Source organism: Spinacia oleracea, chromosome 3, assembly GCF_020520425.1.
Source record: "Spinacia oleracea cultivar Varoflay chromosome 3, BTI_SOV_V1, whole genome shotgun sequence".
Lineage (NCBI taxonomy): Eukaryota > Viridiplantae > Streptophyta > Magnoliopsida > Caryophyllales > Amaranthaceae > Spinacia > Spinacia oleracea.
This window is the reverse complement of record NC_079489.1, coordinates 38,756,315-38,774,833: the sequence shown is the minus strand read 5'-3', so window position 1 is coordinate 38,774,833 and position 18,519 is coordinate 38,756,315. Positions and strand designations below refer to the sequence as shown.

The 18,519-nt window shown below is 39.1% G+C and overlaps 1 protein-coding gene across 1 annotated transcript; it reads left to right on the top strand.

The window, feature by feature from the left end:
• The first annotated feature begins 17,494 nt into the window (after window positions 1–17,494).
• LOC110804021 (uncharacterized) lies at window positions 17,495–18,169 on the top strand. The gene has a single exon (XM_022009567.2). The coding sequence runs from the start codon at window positions 17,495–17,497 to the stop codon at window positions 18,167–18,169; it is 675 nt and encodes a 224-aa protein (XP_021865259.1).
• The last annotated feature ends 350 nt before the right edge of the window (window positions 18,170–18,519 follow it).

Here is an 18,519-nt window from a genome sequence, read left to right as displayed (position 1 = left end):
TGTTTTTCATCATCTACTTTGTTTATTAATTTTGAATTTGTGTAAAAGTCTTTATTAGCCCCGGCACTAAGCATAGGTGGGAGGTGCGACCGCCTAGAGCCCAGGGCGGAAAGGGGACCAGATTTAGTCTGCAGTATTTATGTATAAGTAATTATTAGTGCAATAATGATAACATGAAATTCTATGGCCCAGTGGTAAAACCTGTCTAGGAAAATGCATAGCACAGAAGTTTGATTCCGCAGCTACCCCCTTTTTTTTTTGCTGATTTGTTTACTTTTTTATTCTTCCTATGTTAGTCAACTTTCAGACTTGTTATTTCTTGTTAGCAAGTTCTTTTTTTTTTTTCTGCTGATTTCTTTACTTTTTTTATTCTTCCTATGTTAGACAACTTTCAGACTTGTTATTTCTTGTTAGCAAGTACTCCCTCCGTTTCTTTTTATTCTTTATGTTTTCCTTTTTGAGTGTCTTGAAATGTTCTTTACATTTGCTTTTATAGTATCACATAAATGCTTTAATATTCTATCAAAATTTGAGTCAAATGATTATTTTAACCAATTAAATTCATTGGGTCATTTAATCTCTCACACTTTTCTATTGGGACATTAAATTTTCTCATTTTCCCAATATCATAATTTTGATAATAGTGAAAACATTATAAATCAACGTAATTTTTCCTTGTTTAAATAAAAAAATAGAGAAATCTCAATGCACATTAGTTAGTCGTTAATAAACGTGTAAAAGGTCAAACGTAAAGAACAAAAAGAAACGAAGGGAGATTATAGTACTCCGTAACTTTTAATTTTTTGAAACTATAAGATTACGAATATGTTATATAGTCTAAAATTTAAATTCCAAGCATATATATGAATATTGCTGAATATTTCTTCCTCCTCCGTATAACAAACCTATATGTACAAATCTACGTGTAATTATTGATTATCTTATACAAGTAATGAAATGAATTATTTTTTTATCAAAAAATAAATTTTAGTTCCTTTTATTAATGTATTGCAAGATAATTTGGAACTTGCTTCTGGAATTTAGAATAAGATCATTAATTTATTGTTGCTTTGATCTTGACAATTTATGGACTAAACAACAATTTGGACGGATATTATTTTTTCATTTGTGAAATAATGTTATTCAACTAAAGATGACGAGGTAAATTTTTATAAATATTTTTTAAAATATAAAAATAGATTTTGGAAAAGGGCCCTAGTCTATTATTTCTCCTAGGGCCCTCAAAATGTCAGGACCTGGCCTGGTCTTTCCTTCCAACAGTGTTGAATTCTGCTTTGTTCACATCCATTAGTTATACTTTTAGTTTTATACAATATCAAAAAGTTTTATACTCCCTCCAGTTCTTTTTGTTGTATCTGTTTCCATTTTAAGCGTTTCTTTTTGTTGTATCCGTTTCTATTTTTGGACATACGTTTTATCCTAAAATACCCTTACATTTCTATCTAATTACCAAAATACCTAAAGATTCTACCCATATTCCCACCTAAATTTCCCCACCCCTATTATTTAATTCTTTTCCCTTCCCCGTATACCCACTCTCTCACCTCCTTTATCACCCATCATTATCACTCCTCTCTCTTACCTTATTTCTTTATTATTTTCTCTCTTCTTTTTTTTATTATAATCTCTTACATACAATCATTTTTCTTACACCCAATCATTACACTTATACCAATACAAACCAAGATTCCAATTTTCTTAAAAACTCCCCACTTTTTGAAATGGATACATCAAAAAGAAATGGAGGGAGTACAAAGATTAAAGGTTCTCACAATTTACTTTCTTTTAATACCTAAATTTTAAGTTATTAAAAGCTAAACCGTCAATTGTTCAATCTTATACAAGAATTTAATAAGATATACAAATTAACAATATACGATAGTATTTTAAGATAAAGATTTATCTCAAAAAAAATATTTTAAGATAAAGATTAGGTATAATAAGATAATTAATAAAGCAGAAAATTTAAAAGATAAGATTAAAGATAGGATAGAACTAGATTAATAAAAATTCAAGTATATTGTTCAAAATATCAACAATTAATAATGTAGGCAAAGGTTGATAAAATAATAAAATTTAGTTGTAAAATAGGTACAATATTAATTCCTATAATAACTAAAAATATTTATGAGATCTATGGTTCGATTAGCATTGTAAACCCATGCATAGCACGGGCTTAAATCTAGTTAGGGATATAAAGTAAAGTGAGCTGAGCTGAGTTAGCATTTTCTTTTAAGGAAATATTTGATTAAAAAAGTTAATCTTTGTCACACCTTAAAAGCGCAAAAATAAAAAGATCAAAGAGAAATCGCTATGCTTAGAAGCTAGAACCATTAAAGCTCTCTGACGAAATTACAATGTTGAGAAAACCGTAGAGTATGGATTGAGGTTCGGGGGACATTTACTAATACATGGAGTGCCCAACATTAGCCCATGCGACGATCCTTACTATTCAACACAACGACGAAAAGGACATGCGCGCGTTAGCTACATTATTAATGAATTGATTTTAATGCATATACATATTAACTAACGACGTCAAAATAGTGATTTAGATTGATTATAGGTGCTTAAATATAACAGATTTGTCCACAAAATATCTTGTTAGGCGTGATCAATATAGCAGGTTGTCTGAACAGATTTATAATGGTGATCAAAGCATTAAAAAATATATATTTGCAATTTACAGTATAGCTTAGGCTATATTGCGGTTCTCAGGAACACTAACCACTTGTCTTTACTGGATTTCCTTTTCTGCTTCGAACTTCCTGGCAACTGACTGATTGTTCCCGATTCCTAGTACAATTCCTTTAGAGTTTCTCCGTAGATTCTACAGTTTAGGCTAAAGGATTGACTATAACTTTCACAGTAATTGGGATGATTTGAGTGTTTATACGGACATAGTTCTGCTTAACCAGAGTTAGTACGTCAAAGCTATTATGAATATGGGACGAGTTTAAAGCTTCGGTTAATACTTAAGCTTAAGGGATTTGGTGAATATCTGGTACATAATGGGTATCCCTTTTTCAGAGTTTAGAGGGTTGTATTTATAGTGTAACCGGTTGATTAAGATAGACGTTTGAAGAGATTGAATTTTAATAAAACTGAAACAACAACGCTAGATATTTCTAGCGCTAACCTGACCAGCGTTGGAAATAAATAGCACTGGTAAGGACGCGTCAGATTTATCAGTTGTTGAGTCAGTGACAGCTCATTCTGGAATTTATCCGTGTCGTGATTGGGTGAGAACCAAATTGTAGCGCCAGACTGTAGTGGCGCTGGGTTGACTGCGCTAGAAATAAACTACGCGTATGTGCCACGCACTAGAAATAACTAGCGCTAGTAAATCATATCCACGCATTTTTCTAGATCCTTCCGTTTTGTTCCGGATTCTATCTCTTTCACGGTTTTATTTCTTCTATGATATTAGTTGTAGGAAACTCTTATCTTTTCCAAGGATTAATTGTAGTGCAATGTAATATCTTTGAATATCCATCTTGTTCGGTTGTTATATCTAGTAGTTGTTAAGCATAGCAGTTACTATAAATGACAGTTCCTAAAAATAGAAATATGGATTTCGGGATCACTACGGTCAGTCGTAGGATGTTCGTTGTGTACTTAGGAAAGTGTTGACAAGTAGTGTTCGATTTCATCATCGAACTCACCGCTTCGGGATAGGGGTCAAATATAGGCGTCTACAGTTAGCCCCCACTTTGATTGAGTCTGATTAAGACGATGATCAAAGTATTGACGAGGTGCGTCTTAGAAATTCGGTCTTTAGTGGACCGAACTTATGCGAGGGTCTCATGAGCCCCGGGTGATAACTTTTGACTTAAGGGTCATCATTAGGAATGTCAACAGTCCTCCTCACGAATCATTGTAGATTTGTTAACCTGAATTTAAACCTTCTCACAGAGTCATTGAAAATGTTCACATGGTGAATGGAATTTTTTGAAAATTGAAATTTGATTTAAATTTAAATGGGGTAATGACATTCTACTAAAGAGGAATGAACAAACCTCGTAACGAGAATGGAAACGGAAATGGAGTAATGTCATTTTGTTAAAGAGGAATGAATAAACCTCGAAACGGGACCGGAGTAATGATGTTTTATTGATGAGGAACGAATAAACCTCCAAACGGGACCGGAGTAATGATTTTTTATTTTATTAAGGAGGAATGAATAAACCTCGAAATGGGAATGAAAGTCGGAGTAATGACGTTTTATTAACGAGGAACGAATAAACCTCGAACGAGAACGGAAATTGGAGTAATGGTGTTTTATTAATAAGGAGCGAATAAACCTCGGACGGAACAGATTATTAATGAGGAACGAATAAAACTTGAATTTTTTTTAATGAGGGTAGAATAACCTCAAACGAATATTTTGTTTAACGAGATCGAATAACCTCAAAACGAATATTTTTTTAATGAGGATCGAATAACCTCAAAACGAATATATTTTATTTTACGAGAATCGATTAACCTCAATATGAATAGATTTTAACGAGGATCGAATAACCTCAAAATGAAATTTTTAACCAGGATCGAATATTCTCTAAACAAATACTTTTTTAACAAGGATCGAATAACCTCAAAACGAATATTTTTTTAACGAGGATCGAAGAGCCTCAAAACGAATATCTTTTTTTTGAGGAGAAATTCGGAAAAATCTACTACCTTATTTTTTAGAGAAAATGGGAAAAACTCACGAACTTTCGTTTTTTAGAAAAATTGGAAACTATAAACTATAAATCCTCATTTTTCTTAAGACGATTTTTGTAGACGAAAAAAATTCCAATCGACGACTTTTCGAAATAAAAAACTACTTTTGATTCTTTTTTTTTTTTTTTTTTTTTTTTTTTTTAAGCAAAAAAACAATATTTCCTGAAAAAGGTTACCCTCCCGCTAGGTTGGGATAGATGGGTCACTTTGGCTACTTTTCTGAAAATCCGCTACCTGCCCGTTATGGTGAGGCTGATGGGTAATGAGATTTTTTTTTAACTTAAAACAAAACACAAAAAGATAATTTTTTATTTGAAAACCGTGACCTTAATGTATCATGGTTATTTTCCCGAAAGGTCGTTGCCTGTAAGTGGGCTAATGAGACTTATTATTAATTTTTTTTGAGAAAATAATTATGAAAAGCCATTACTTTTCTGTGGGAAGGAATTTGGGTAACAATTAACGGTTATTTACAGAGTACGAAGGGATGAAGTGGCCCTCTTTTTTGCTCAAGGAGTCTGGCAACACTAGAAATGTATAACGCTGACTAGCAGGGGCGGATCTAGGGGGTACATTCGGGGTAACTTGTACCCCTATTCCCAAAAAAGAAAAAAATGTCATGTCAAAAAACAGATCTCTTAGGTTACACTAAATAACATAAGACAACACATAACAAGTGGGGTAATGTTCCTATTAATACAAAGAGACCATCAATTTGAAATAACTGGTCTCTTATATTCATGGATAAGAGACCAACCATATCTTTAATATTCTATTCAAACAATACGAGAACAGTTATTTGAAACGTATGGTATCTTAACATGAGTAATTCATTCCAGCACTTGAAATTAATATTAATTATTTAATTAAAAAAAATTCGTCCCCATGTATAATAAACTAATACAATTTATCATTTGAACTAGTTAAATTGATAAGTGTATGCATGTTTTAGCATATACTCCTATATATAGTCGTAACTTAAAATAAAAAAACTTAAGGATTAGATAATAAGTTTATAAAAAGCGTTACAGTTAATTAAATTATTATTATTATTATTATTATTATTATTATTATTATAAATCAAATGCTAACAAAGTCAAATAATTTACAAATAATTAGTGGGAAGCCGAGATACAATCTGGACCCCACTCCTCTAACTATAGCAAAACCTATCCTGGTGAAAGTATGAGCAGCAGCACGAGCCCCAACGTCCTGAGTCCTAGAGAACTTCTGAATCCGCTTCAGCAACGCTACATCATCCTTATCCAGCTCCCCCAAAGAAGAGAAAGAGAACGGAAGAAAGCCATAACCAATGGCCCTGCAACGTGATTCGTACTTGACCCGTTTCCGAATAGCCGCATCAGCCACAACTCGGCCCGGGACAAATCCAGCCAATCCAGACTGTGTCAAAGGGGATGATCCCGTCAAGTCAACACAAACTTCACATCCCCGATCCCAAGAGTAGAGCAACACGTCTGCTGGTCGGAGTGCCCCATCGTTCCCTCCAGATAGACCAACATCAACCTCTTTCCGCGCCGAAATCCCATAGCGATAACAAACATCAACAAGGGTATCCCGAACCGCATTATGCCGATGTTTAATACCCACGATGCCAGCACATGACACCGCATGATCACCAAAGATGTCTCCCGCAAAGACCCTGGAACAAGCAGAACATGGCGCCGTAACAGAGAACAAAGGAACCCCCAGCCGGTAACACAACACACGTCGGTAAGCCTTAGTATTCATCGTCTGTCCCAAACCTGATCGATATGGGGACCGCACGAAGCCAAGCAGAGGTGTGATCTCCCTGCTGCGATTTCCGCAACGCCAACTGTCGAGAAGATAAAGAGAAGGTGGATTCTGCAGATGCAGTAACCTTTGTGAAGTATATATCTGCCAGTTTCTTCATGAGTTTAGGGGCAGCGACCTCACTAGGGTTACTCAGGATGTCATACTCCACCGTTCTATTATATGGACTCAACGCATCCTCAAATGCTCGACCAGGACCAACAATACCAGCATACCGTAGAAGCTTTGTCTGCAAACCAGAAGACTGCAGACGAGAAGCAAGAAAAGCATAATGACGAACATCACCTGCGGAATAGACACCAAGTCCGCCAAAGGAAAAAGGTAAGGTGGCAAGACGCCACTGCCAATCACCAAAGCCAGGCCCCGAAGCAGTAACAATACGCTCCAAGGAAGAACGAAGAGCCTCATCGAAAGTGCGCTGAGCCGCCTCAAAGATATCAGGAGGACAAGTACGCAAAGCAAAGTAGAGTTTAGAAACTCCAGTACATGCCCTAAGTAACAACAACTCACACTGAGGATCATCAAGCTAAGCAACCTTATCCATAAGCCCAATGGTCTTGGTTACCCACTACATCACGAGCTCACCACTAAAAACTGGATCGGAACTAGCGGGACCCCCAAGCAACTTAACACCATGCAAAGGACGAGTAATATCAGCGGGAAAGACCCCCACAAGCCTGCTTCGAGGGTCCTCTATAGGCCAGAAAACCTCAGTCTTCTCCACGTTAATATATAACCCGAGACAAGGCCCTTCCTCCATAATCAACTGCAGAACCTTCCCAACCACCAAGGTGTCACCAATAATAGTGCCGTCATCCAAATACCATGCCTGAAGACATACATCAAAAGCATCCCTGATTTTACAAACCAGGGGTTGTGAAACCAAAGCAAAAAGCAAAGGACCAAGGGGATCACCCTGTTGCCCCCCCTGAGACGACCATAAGGTATGCTCCCCATAATACAATCTGGCTGGAGTAGAGTAGCAGAATTCAACCCAACGCGAAATGCCCGGACAACGAAGACAAACTTCACGTAACATGGCCGTTCGATCAACTAAATTGAAGGCATTTTGAAAATCCACCAATAACATCGAAAGACCCACATCAGAACCCCGATCCTCAATCAATCGATTCACATCATGAAGAATTGCCTCACCACCCGCATATACCCCGACACCAAATTGAAGACCATCAAAATAATTTGCCAAAGACGGACCAACCATAACAGCACCAACCTTCAAAACCAGACATCGCCAAACAGTACCCACAGCAATAGGACGAATACCACCACCGGGCTTGACAAGAGGTGTGAGGGGAGCACTAGCAACATACTCACCCAAACCCATGGGACAATTCCCTGCTAAAAAGAGGTTAACCACCCCAGAAATGGAGTCAACTAACTCATCTGAAATAGCCACAGCAGCACCACTCAAATAATCCATAAGGTGCTGAGCTTGCAAACCGTCCCTCCCACAAGATGTGCCACGAGGAAAACTCCTAATTCGGTCCAAAACAACAGCAGAAGTAGCCATGAGATGATGGTGATCAACATGAATATCAGGCAAGGACGGAGCTGGGGAAGAAGGGTGTTTGGACTATAAATCCGCAAGAGTGGCCTCATTATAAGGCGCAACACCAGAAGAGGAAAGAACACGGACTGCAGCAGTGTAATGACCATCACAAATCTTCCTACGACACTGCTTGATATTACGCTCTGTCAAATCAAGATCCTCATCAACATCCATCAAAGTAGGGGATCCAGCTGCAAAAGCATCCCGCAAAAGCAGCATACTACCACCTGGCTCACTCCAAGTACGAATAGCATTAGCAATGCTCTCTTCCTGTCGTTGCCGCCTAACGGAAGAAGAAAACTCGCGATTACTCCTCGGAATAAAGGTCCTAAGGATACACAGAGGCAACACGAGAAGACTAACCCAACAAGAGATGTCACCAGGCTTGGAAATCACCGTATCAAGCGCGCCTTTCAATACCCGGGAAAAACCCAAACGACATTTAGGAGGGATGGATTTCACAGTGCAAAGACGTGTAGATAGAAATCTGTAAAGAAGAGTGACGGAAAAACCATAGTCAAGTTCTTGCACCGTAGTATCCACATGACTAGGTACATCAGAATCGAGCTGTAGTTTAGAAAGACCATAGAGCACAAACCGAATAACACCATCCCCATTATCAGGTGGGGCCACAAAATTAGAACCTGCACCATGACGACATTTAGAACGGATAGCATGCGTCTTAAAACAATCCCCACAAAGCCAAATCCCCATACGACAGAAGGTCGACTCAGCCTCAGAGAAAATAGCCAAGTTAGTGGTTAGAGAGTGACGTGTGACTGATTGTGCGGCAGCATTACCACAATGGCGATCACGAAGATGAGTGATCAAAGAGCTTCTAGTAAGCCCATTTCCCCCGCCATCTTGACACCCATTAAGACCCACAAACGGGCAATGAAAACGCGCAGCATTAGAAGACATTTGAGAGCGAAAAAGATAAGGTAACCAATTTGCAACCACAAATTTGATCACAAAAGTGGCAACAACAAATCAGCAATAGCAATAGTAAGAACCTGATTGGACGAATAGCAATAGCAAAACAACAAGAAGACAAATTAGAAATGTCAAGACCACCGCCGAAAACAGCCTGATTGAATAACGCCTGTCGAAACACCACAACACAATACCACCACCGAACAACACCGCCCTAATACCTGCCTGAATGACGCTGCACCTGACCGGAAACACAGCACCACCGGAAAACCCGTCAAAACACAACAGAACTTGATCGAAATATGGTGCACCTGATCGGAAAACGCACCCAATATCAGCTGGCCTGAGTACCCTTTTGAACCCCCTTTAAAACACCTGAGAACCGCACTGTAAACCGCCTAAAAGCCGCCGGAAACCGCCTGCAAAACAGGCCAAAACTGTGCCAAAACCTCAACCAATAACGGACCCGAAACTGCACCAAAACCTCAACCAAAAACACCTTGGAACCGCCCTGTAACTGTCTGAACCGCCGCGAAACCCTGACCTAACGAACAGCCGCCGGAAAAGCCCTGTATTCCGCCGGAAAATGGACGTGGAACACCCTAAACGCCCATATTACGAACCCTAAATTATAGCAAAACCCTAATTTATTATTATTATTATTATTATTATTATTATTATTATTATTATTATTATTATTATTATTATTATTATTATTATTATTATTATTGTTTATTTATTTTATTATGCACATCGTTGTTAGAGAATGAGTACACACTACAGAGTATAAAGTTAAAATTAAGATAGTGGAATGAATTAACAACTCAATCTTTAGTTGGCAAACGAAAAATTGCGCCGTAACGTAGAATTTTTTTCAGTCTGATTTCGTACCCCCATTCCCAAATTCTTAGATCCGCCACTTCTGACTAGGCTAGTGCTAGAAAGAACTAGCGCTAGACAAGCATGCGCTTGATTTTTCTGGCGCCTGTTGTCTATGTATTTGAATTCTTGGCGGATATGCCATTTCTATCGATGTTTTTGCTTTGCTTCTGTACTTTTTTTGGTCATTCTTGCTTATTTTGTTCAACGTTGCCGTTGCGAAGAGTGTCTATAAGATGTGGCGTCATGATGGGTATGCCTCATGGGTACTCGGGGTTTGCAGAAAAGGACTTGTTGCGCGTGCCCCGCTCTTGTAGAAGAACTCGGGGTTTCATCCCCTGAGTGTTTATTTTTTCTTCTCTTCTTCTTGCGATGAAGATTTTTCTATTATTTTTCATAGTCCTTGAAGCAATCAGTCGAACTGTACGAACGGATATGTGCAAAGTGATTGTCATACATGTCCGATGTAGTAGGATGATCGGAGATTTTGTTATTACTTTTCATCGTCCTTTGAAGAAATCGGTCGAACTATACGAACAAATATGTGCAGAGTGATTGTCATGCATGTTCGCTGCAGTAGGATGATCGGAGTTGTCCTGAACTCGCGATGTTATTGCCCCGTTAGGTTGGAGCAACTTTCAAGTTCTACTACGCCATGCTTAGAATGGAATAAGGGTTTTAGCAAATCAAGATACTTTTCACGCAATTGAACACTAGGATTTGCTCCTTATGACATATGTATAGCATTAGCATCGAGAATTTACGATAAAATCGACGTTTGGAGCAGCTTTGAAGTGCTTTCCTCAAGCCCCCAAGCATAGCTAGGGATTATCTTTGTGCTGTAATGCTTGGCATATGTTTTGTAATATTCATGATGTCTGGGATGCACAAGAATCATCTAGCTATGAACAGTTCATGAATATTTTGGAGCATACTTGTTTAGTGCAAGGTATGTTTGAGGAACGAGTAGTAATTGCTAATTGTCGTTTTTTCTTTATAGGTGTCGAGGGAGGCGACATAGCTATGGTCAAGGTGGTCAACAAGTTGAAATCTCCCTTGACCAAGGCTCGGGTGACTCTTTGGTCAGAGTGAGGCATCCCAACCTGTACTCATAGAAACAGACATAAAATAAAAGCATGTGCATTTTAAGTTTAGGGTCAACAACGTCTTTTTTGCATATTTATTGGATTTAAGTCTGTAGAAGATATCAGTTAAAAGGTGCAGATTTAGTTCCAAATTACTCAAAATGGAAAAGTCTGGTATGTTCAGTCGGTTGTTAAGTAGAACAATTGACGTGTTGGCTTTAGCTAGCCCCCAGTATAAATAAGAGAAAAGGTTTTGCCTCTTTAGAATTAGACATGGGAAGGTGCATCCAGACTTTATCGCTTAACAAGGAAATGAACGAACTGACTAAGATAGAGGAAATATCCAACTAAGTTTTGGAATTATTTTGCAAACAGAAAGGAAGAAGTAGGGTCCTTATTTAAAAGCATATTCAATAATGTTCAAGGAGGTCGCATGGTTCGATATGTCTAAGGTCAAACCATCTTTTATTTATTTATTTATTTATTATGGAAGATTGTAGACACCTAAATCGTGTCTCCCCATTGGGATGATGACGATACCATTATCCTTGCCAGGTGGTTGGAACAACTCCGTGTGGAAGTCCCAATTGCTAAAACATGTTCCAAAATCCAAAATCCAAAGTCCAATTCCTGAGCCCGTTCCCATTCCGGAACTCGGTACAAAATTCAATTTCCGAAAATCAATTTCAAAATCCAAGTACAATCTCACCCAATGGACCTCTCCATTGGTTTTACAAGACCTTTTCCAGTCAAAATGACACTAAGCAATCCAAATTCGGGCGCCGACCCACAAAACCGAGCAAGTCGGGCCTCGGCCCGTAAAATCGAATTCAAAAACCCAAAAACGGCTAGTTTTTAGTCGCAAATTCAAAGCCTTAACCATTAAGCAAGTGCTACGTGCTAAAGCTCATAAATTTCATACAAAGGTACGCTCACTAAAAGCCAAACGCAAGGACGGTGTCATCGTCCTTGCTTGGCGTCTTCTGTGCCACGGCAGCGGCGCCAGCCGTCTTTGCCTGCGTTGGGCGCAGCTGTCATCTGGAGTTTAGCCATCCATTTTTCTATTTAAACCCTGATTTCCAAGGAATTTAGGGCAGCAAATTACAATCAGAACGTCGTAATTCTGAAATTTCCCCTCAAAAGTCAAATACAAAAACTTCAAAAATCTCATACAAATCTCAAGGTTTCAAGCAATTGGGAGCTCCAAGAGGAATTCTAACCTAAACCTAACTAGGTAATTCCAAATCCCAATCCTAATCTACTATGTTTCTATAATCTCTCTTTCAAAATGATTAGTAAAGTTGGCACTTTTACTCTTAAAAGTGTCACTTACAACAATCACATATTTTTACAAAATCAACACTTTCTATGATTCAAATACAAAGTTATGGATTCCATGATGTTTAAGGTTGTTTGTAATCATTTTCAAAATATGGAGTAATCAAAGGTGAGGCCTTTTTAATATTTAAAGGTCTAATCTTTGAGATTCAAGACTCCTCTTTTCAATATTCAAGTCCAAGTTTCATCTTCAAGATTCTATGATGTTAAAGGTTTTTGTAATCACTTCGTTAAACTAGAGTCATTTCAATTTATGGAGCACATCAAAGGTGAAACCTTTTCAACATTAAAAGGTCTAATCTTTGAGATTCAAGACTCCTCATTTCAATATTCAAGTACAAATTTCATTTTCAAGATTCTATGATGTTTAAGGTTGTTTGTAATCACTTCCTTAAACTAGAATCATTTCAAGATATGGAGCATATCAAAGATGAAACCTTTTCAACATTAAAAGGTCTAATCTTTGAGATTCAAGACTCCTAAGTTCAATATTCAAGTTCAATATTCAAGATTCAATATTTCAAGTTCAATTTTTATGTCCAAAATCTAAGACACTTTTGGATGAGCAACTTGTCCTAAAGTTGAGATTTTTAGACTTGAATCCGTGTCGGACGCACTTACTATTAAGAAGTCGTTTGGCGTTCGGATCTCAAATACAATAGTTCAATTTCAATATCGCATCTTTTCAATTATGCACTTCAATACCGCAATTTCAACAATGCCTTTCAATTATGCACTTCAATATCGCAATTTTAATAACGCCTTTAAATATTGCACCTTTCAATTCCGCACTTACTATTTATGCAACTTTACTTTCCTAGTCCTTCTAGGCAATGTGGTTTCCACCTAGTCCTTTTCTAGGTGGTGATTTATCTTTACTAATTACGTATTTATTTTCTATTGTGATGTTGCTTTACTTGTTTATTGCTTTCATCACCTCAAATGCTAAATACAATAAAATGCAAAGTTACACCACGCTTAATAAAGATAATTTCTTGGACAAACCGGCCTTAGGTTCCCTTAAATTAACTTTAAAGCAAAGTGGTCACCATACAAGTAGAAATTCTATGTGCTAAGATTCTAAGTTCAAACCCACATAGTGTCATGACTAGGGTTATTCGAAAATGTTCTATGCCATGCATTCGGATACAATTTTTATGGCTCGCGGAATAAGCATCTCGTTCCCTTGCTCGCATCTCACCCATCCGTTTCTAAGATTCAATGCCTTATCCACTAAAGAGTCAACTTTGGTCTTTTCAAACGGGACCCTTAAAATTGTTTGGTGGCGACTCCTTCGAAATCCAAAAACATACAAAGCTTCAAGTCCATTTTCCGTAGGGGAAATCAAGAGCACGAAAAAAAACCCCTACAAATATTCACTTGGGTTGTTGGTTGTAGTACTTTGCAGATTTCTTATAATAAATATAGGTTGCTCGATTTAGGATCGTTTACAGGTCATTGTTGTATTCAAAGTGTTCGTTATCTGTGGACGTCCCCTTTTTTTCCTGGCGGATGCATGGTTGTTCTCTTTTGATATGGCCTATGTGTCGTTGATTCTAGGAGTTTTTTTTGTTCATTTTATCCTTCTTCTCCAATGAATCAGTGGTATCCCCTGGCTTTGCATCCTTTGACACACTGCAGATCTTTGTTGCATGTATAAATGCTTCGGCTTCATCTAGCACCTCGGCCATAGTTCGGACGCTCTTCTTCACTAAGTCAAACTTGAAGGATCCTTTCTTTAACCCTCTTATGAAATTGTCAAAGGATACACCATCCAGTAAGTCAGGTATCTGGTCGGCCTCTAAGTTAAAGCGTTTTACATAGCTTCTGAGTGACTCGTCCTTCCCTTGTTGGATTCGTCCAAGATGCATACTTGTTTTCTTTTCTTCCTTGTAAGCCATAAACTGAGTCGAAATAAAATTTCTAGCTTGGCAAACAAAGAGATAGACCCAGCTGGAAACCTCTCAAACCATTTGGACGTTGCTTCTTTCAATGTGACCGGGAAGTACTTGCACCATGTTGCCTCATTCGTTCCTTGTATGTACATGTGGTGGAGGCATGCTACTAGGTGCATATCAGGATTCTTGGTGCTATCATATGCTTCAATGGTGGGTGTTTTAACCTTAGGCTCCTTTGGGGTGTTCATTATGGCTTCACAAAATGGGGTATTCATGTGTCGCAAGGTAATGTTTTACAGTCCTTGCTGAATGTGGTAAGTTGGCTCGCGACGACGAGAGGTTCCTCCCCTGCGAAGGTAGATCTCAATGGATATGTGATTCAAATAGAATTGAATTGTTGATGGTTATATGAATAAATTTGATGTGTTGAATAGGATTTCCATGTATGACTTGATGAGTAGTTGCAAATGCTATGTTTGTTATTGTAATTGGAGTGTTTATCACCAACTTGTCAAGAGATTGAGAGTTTGTTGATTCATAAGAGTAGCTAGTTGATTTCATGAACCATTCTAGTTCTACGGTGACACGAGAGCGTGCTATTGGAACTAGATTAGCATTGCATTCTAACCGAGAGGGGTGAATTTCTATAATTGTTTGTTGCTCCCTTGAAAGCATGTCCTTGCATTATCATGTTTGTAATTCAATTCGTTTTCCCCATGGAAACCAAGTTGATCCCCAATTCCCCTAGCTTATTCATATTGATTTCTTTCCAAATTAGTCTAGATTCATTAGTTCTATCCAAATCAATTCAATCTCTCTTCTAAACTATCTTGGTTGTTTAAACTCAATTCGCTTCGTTCTCTTGGGACTATCCCTAAACTGGCCGTTATAATCAATATAGTGTGTTGGATTAGGTGTTTCTATAAATTTTGTTTGGTAGGTGGTATTCGTTCAACGACCGGAAATCGCCCTATCAAAATGGCGCCGTTGTCGGGGAGCGGTAGTCGTATTTTAGTTTAGCTTAGAATCAAGTCTAGTTTAATTAGTTTACTTCTTGCTTTTAGTGTAATAGTCATTTCTCACGTTTTCTTTGAGTTGTATGCAAGATCGAGGGCGAAGTCGTCATCGACCTCTCTATTCTCTCGACTTGGAGTTAGAGAGGACATTGCGGGTTCTAAGGAGAATACGAACCCGGCCTTCAAGCTAAAACAGATTTGCTACCTTAATCTTGACTCCACCGAACCAAGAGCCTTTAAGTCCTACACTTGAGAGTATTGCTTTGCCGGTGAAGAACCTGGGAATTCCGGCGCTTTTGAGGCCACACGTGGAATTCAAGCACCAACTACAAAAGCCAATAACTTCGAGATTAGGCCCGCTTTGATCACACTAGTCCAAAGCCACCCATTTTGTGGGAAGGCTAGTAAGTCTCCACATGATCATTTGAAGCAATTCGAGCATTATTGCGACACGATCACGCATAATGGGGTCACTTGCGAGTATGTGAGGCTAAAGTTGTTTCAGTTTTTGCTTCTAGGGAGAGCTAGTGATTGGCTTGACAAGGAGGTCAAGCCAAAATCACTACGAACTTGGAATGAGGTCACTAGTGCTTTCCTTAGCAAATTCTATTCACATGGGAAAACCGCCGAATACCGACACAAGATACAATCGTTTGAGCAAAAAAGAGATGAGTCCTTGTTCAAATCTTGGGATAGATTCAAGGAGTATCAAAGTGAATGTCCGCACCATTGGATTCCAAAGTGGCTCCTCCTCTAAACCTTCTACTTGGGACTTAGCCCGGCTTCAAAGACTAGCCTTGATGCGGGAGCAAGTGGTCCAATCATGAACAAAACAGAGGACCAAATTGAAGAAATCATTGAAGATGTTGTGCAGAATTATCAAGCATGGCACGTGGAAACGAGGAATTATGAGGTTAAAAGTTGGTGTGAAGATGGGAAAGGATCGGCTTTCGCATTGGATCAAGCCAACATCATCGAAAAGCTTAGCTCCCGCCTTGAAAAGCTTGAGAGTGCTCCTACTTAACCACCATCTCCATCAACAATTCCTCCACCGTCGACCACCCTTCTTGTCAAAGGGAAGGGCAAGGTTAGTTCCTACAACACCATGCCTCCTAATACATCATTTTGTGATATTTGTGGTGGACACGATAATTTTCCTAACATGTGACATCTATTACAAAATGTTTCCTTTGTTAAACATGACTCATCTTATGAGCAAGACTTTGATATTGAGTATGCAAATTCTCTTAATGAAAGACCTAGGTACGATGGGCCCCCAAACCTAAATTTCAGTAGACAACAAGCACCTAGAGGCCCTTCTATGCATGCCTACCAAGGTGGTTCCTACCAAGGCCAAGGCCAAGAATGGGGGGTTTGATCACCAAGGTCGGGGAAACTATAGGGGGAAAGGCTATCAAGGCCAAACTCTCTATGGCCAGCCCCATGGCCTAAGTAGTCAAGCTCCTTACCACCAAGCTAGTTATAACCCAAATCACTAAGGTGGAGTGGGCTATAACTACCAATATGGGCAAAGTAGAGGAGTTTCTAGTGGGGGCTATCCATTGAATTCGGGAAACCAATATGGAAATTCCCAATATCCTCCTCCCGGATACAATGTACCTAGGACTTATGGCTCTCACTTTCCACCTAATCCTTCCGGATTTGGCAATGCTCCCCCACCACTCCCGTCTCCTAAGTCTAATCTTGAGGCTCTCATGGAGTCGTTTGTGGGGGCGCGAGCAAAAAAGAACGTGGAATGTGAGAATGGATTTAAGAAGTCCAATACTCATCTAAAAATGATTGAAACTCAACTAGCTAGCACAATCAAAGAGCATCAAGTGCACACAAGTCTCCCACCCCAAGGTCAAGCACCACCAAAGAAAATGTATGTCGTAGTGACTAGGAGTGGGAAGACTCTTGTTGATAGTGCTAGGCTAAGTGAAGCCTCAAGTTCTAGAGGGGAAGTGTCAAAGGGATTTGAGTCTAATGACAATAATAAGGTCGAGGAGGAGCCTCACGTTGATGATGCGAGTGATGGTTCAAAGCCAACAAAGGCTACTCTTCTACCTCTCCTTACTCCCAAACTCCCGTTCCCTCAAAAGTCTTTAGGGAACAAGTTGGATATTCAGTTTTCCAAGTTCCTTGATGTGATTAGTAAGTTGCATGTCTCGTTATCCCTCACCAAGGCTCAAACAAACGCCCCACTATTCTAGATTTATGAGAGATGTTCTTAGTGGCAAAAGATATTGTGGGCCCAAGGAGACCGTGCAACTCACAGAGAGTTGTAGCGCTCTAATCCAAAGCTCATTTCCCCCAAAACTCAAAGATCACGGGAGTATTTCAATCCCTTGTAGCATTCAAAAGCTCAAATTTGATAATGCTCTTTGTGATTTGGGGGCAAGCGTGAGTATCTTGCCATATAAGATCTATGAGAAGCTCAATCTAGGTGATATCTCTCCTACCACCATGTCATTGCAACTAGCCGATCGTTCGGTTATGTTTCCATTGGGTAGGATTGAGGATGTTCCCCTCGTTGTTGGCAAGCTTACTTTTCTTGTCGATTTCGTAGTCTTGGACATCGATGAGGATTACTATACCCCTATTATTTTAGGGAGGCCATTTTTGGCCACCGCGGGCGCCCTTATTGATGTGCACGGGGGGCTAATCACCTTGAAAGTGGGAGATTCAAAAGCTAGCTTTAAGCTTCCCCTTGGTGAAGGGTGTTTTGCAAAAATGAAAAGTTGTATGAAGGTTGATACTATTGCTTGCATTGAGAACCATTGCGTACGTGCTAACGCTTCTAATGACTTTTGTACTTTAAAGTGTGACATTAAGTTTTCTAGGTCTACTTCAAGTGAGAAGGGTTCTTGCAATGCCCAAAGTGTTGGGTGAACATTCCCAAGAGTTTTGGGATGCATTCGGATGACAATGGCGCAAGTGCCACACCTCCCAAGATTAAGCATGAACCGGCCAATAGGTTCAAGAAGTTCAATAAGGGCAAGGAAAATCCTAATGGAGGTTGGGTGGGCTGCGTGGGTATGAGTGTTGGCATCAATAAGGTGTTTGTGCCCAAAGGGGCTAAGGAAAGTTTATTGAGTAATGATGATCCAAAGCAGGTTGCATATGACCCCCCATGAATTTTGGGGGCACCGTCAAGCTAGTGGCGTTAAAGAAGCGCTACTCTGGAGGCAACCAGTGTATTGGTCTTATCTCTCTCCTTCCCCCCATGCATTTGGGGGGAG

What these genes read in the sequence shown, in the direction of transcription:
- LOC110804021 (XM_022009567.2), top strand. Translation starts at nt 17,495, where the DNA reads ATGAGAGATGTTCTTAGTGGCAAAAGATATTGTGGGCCCAAGGAGACC.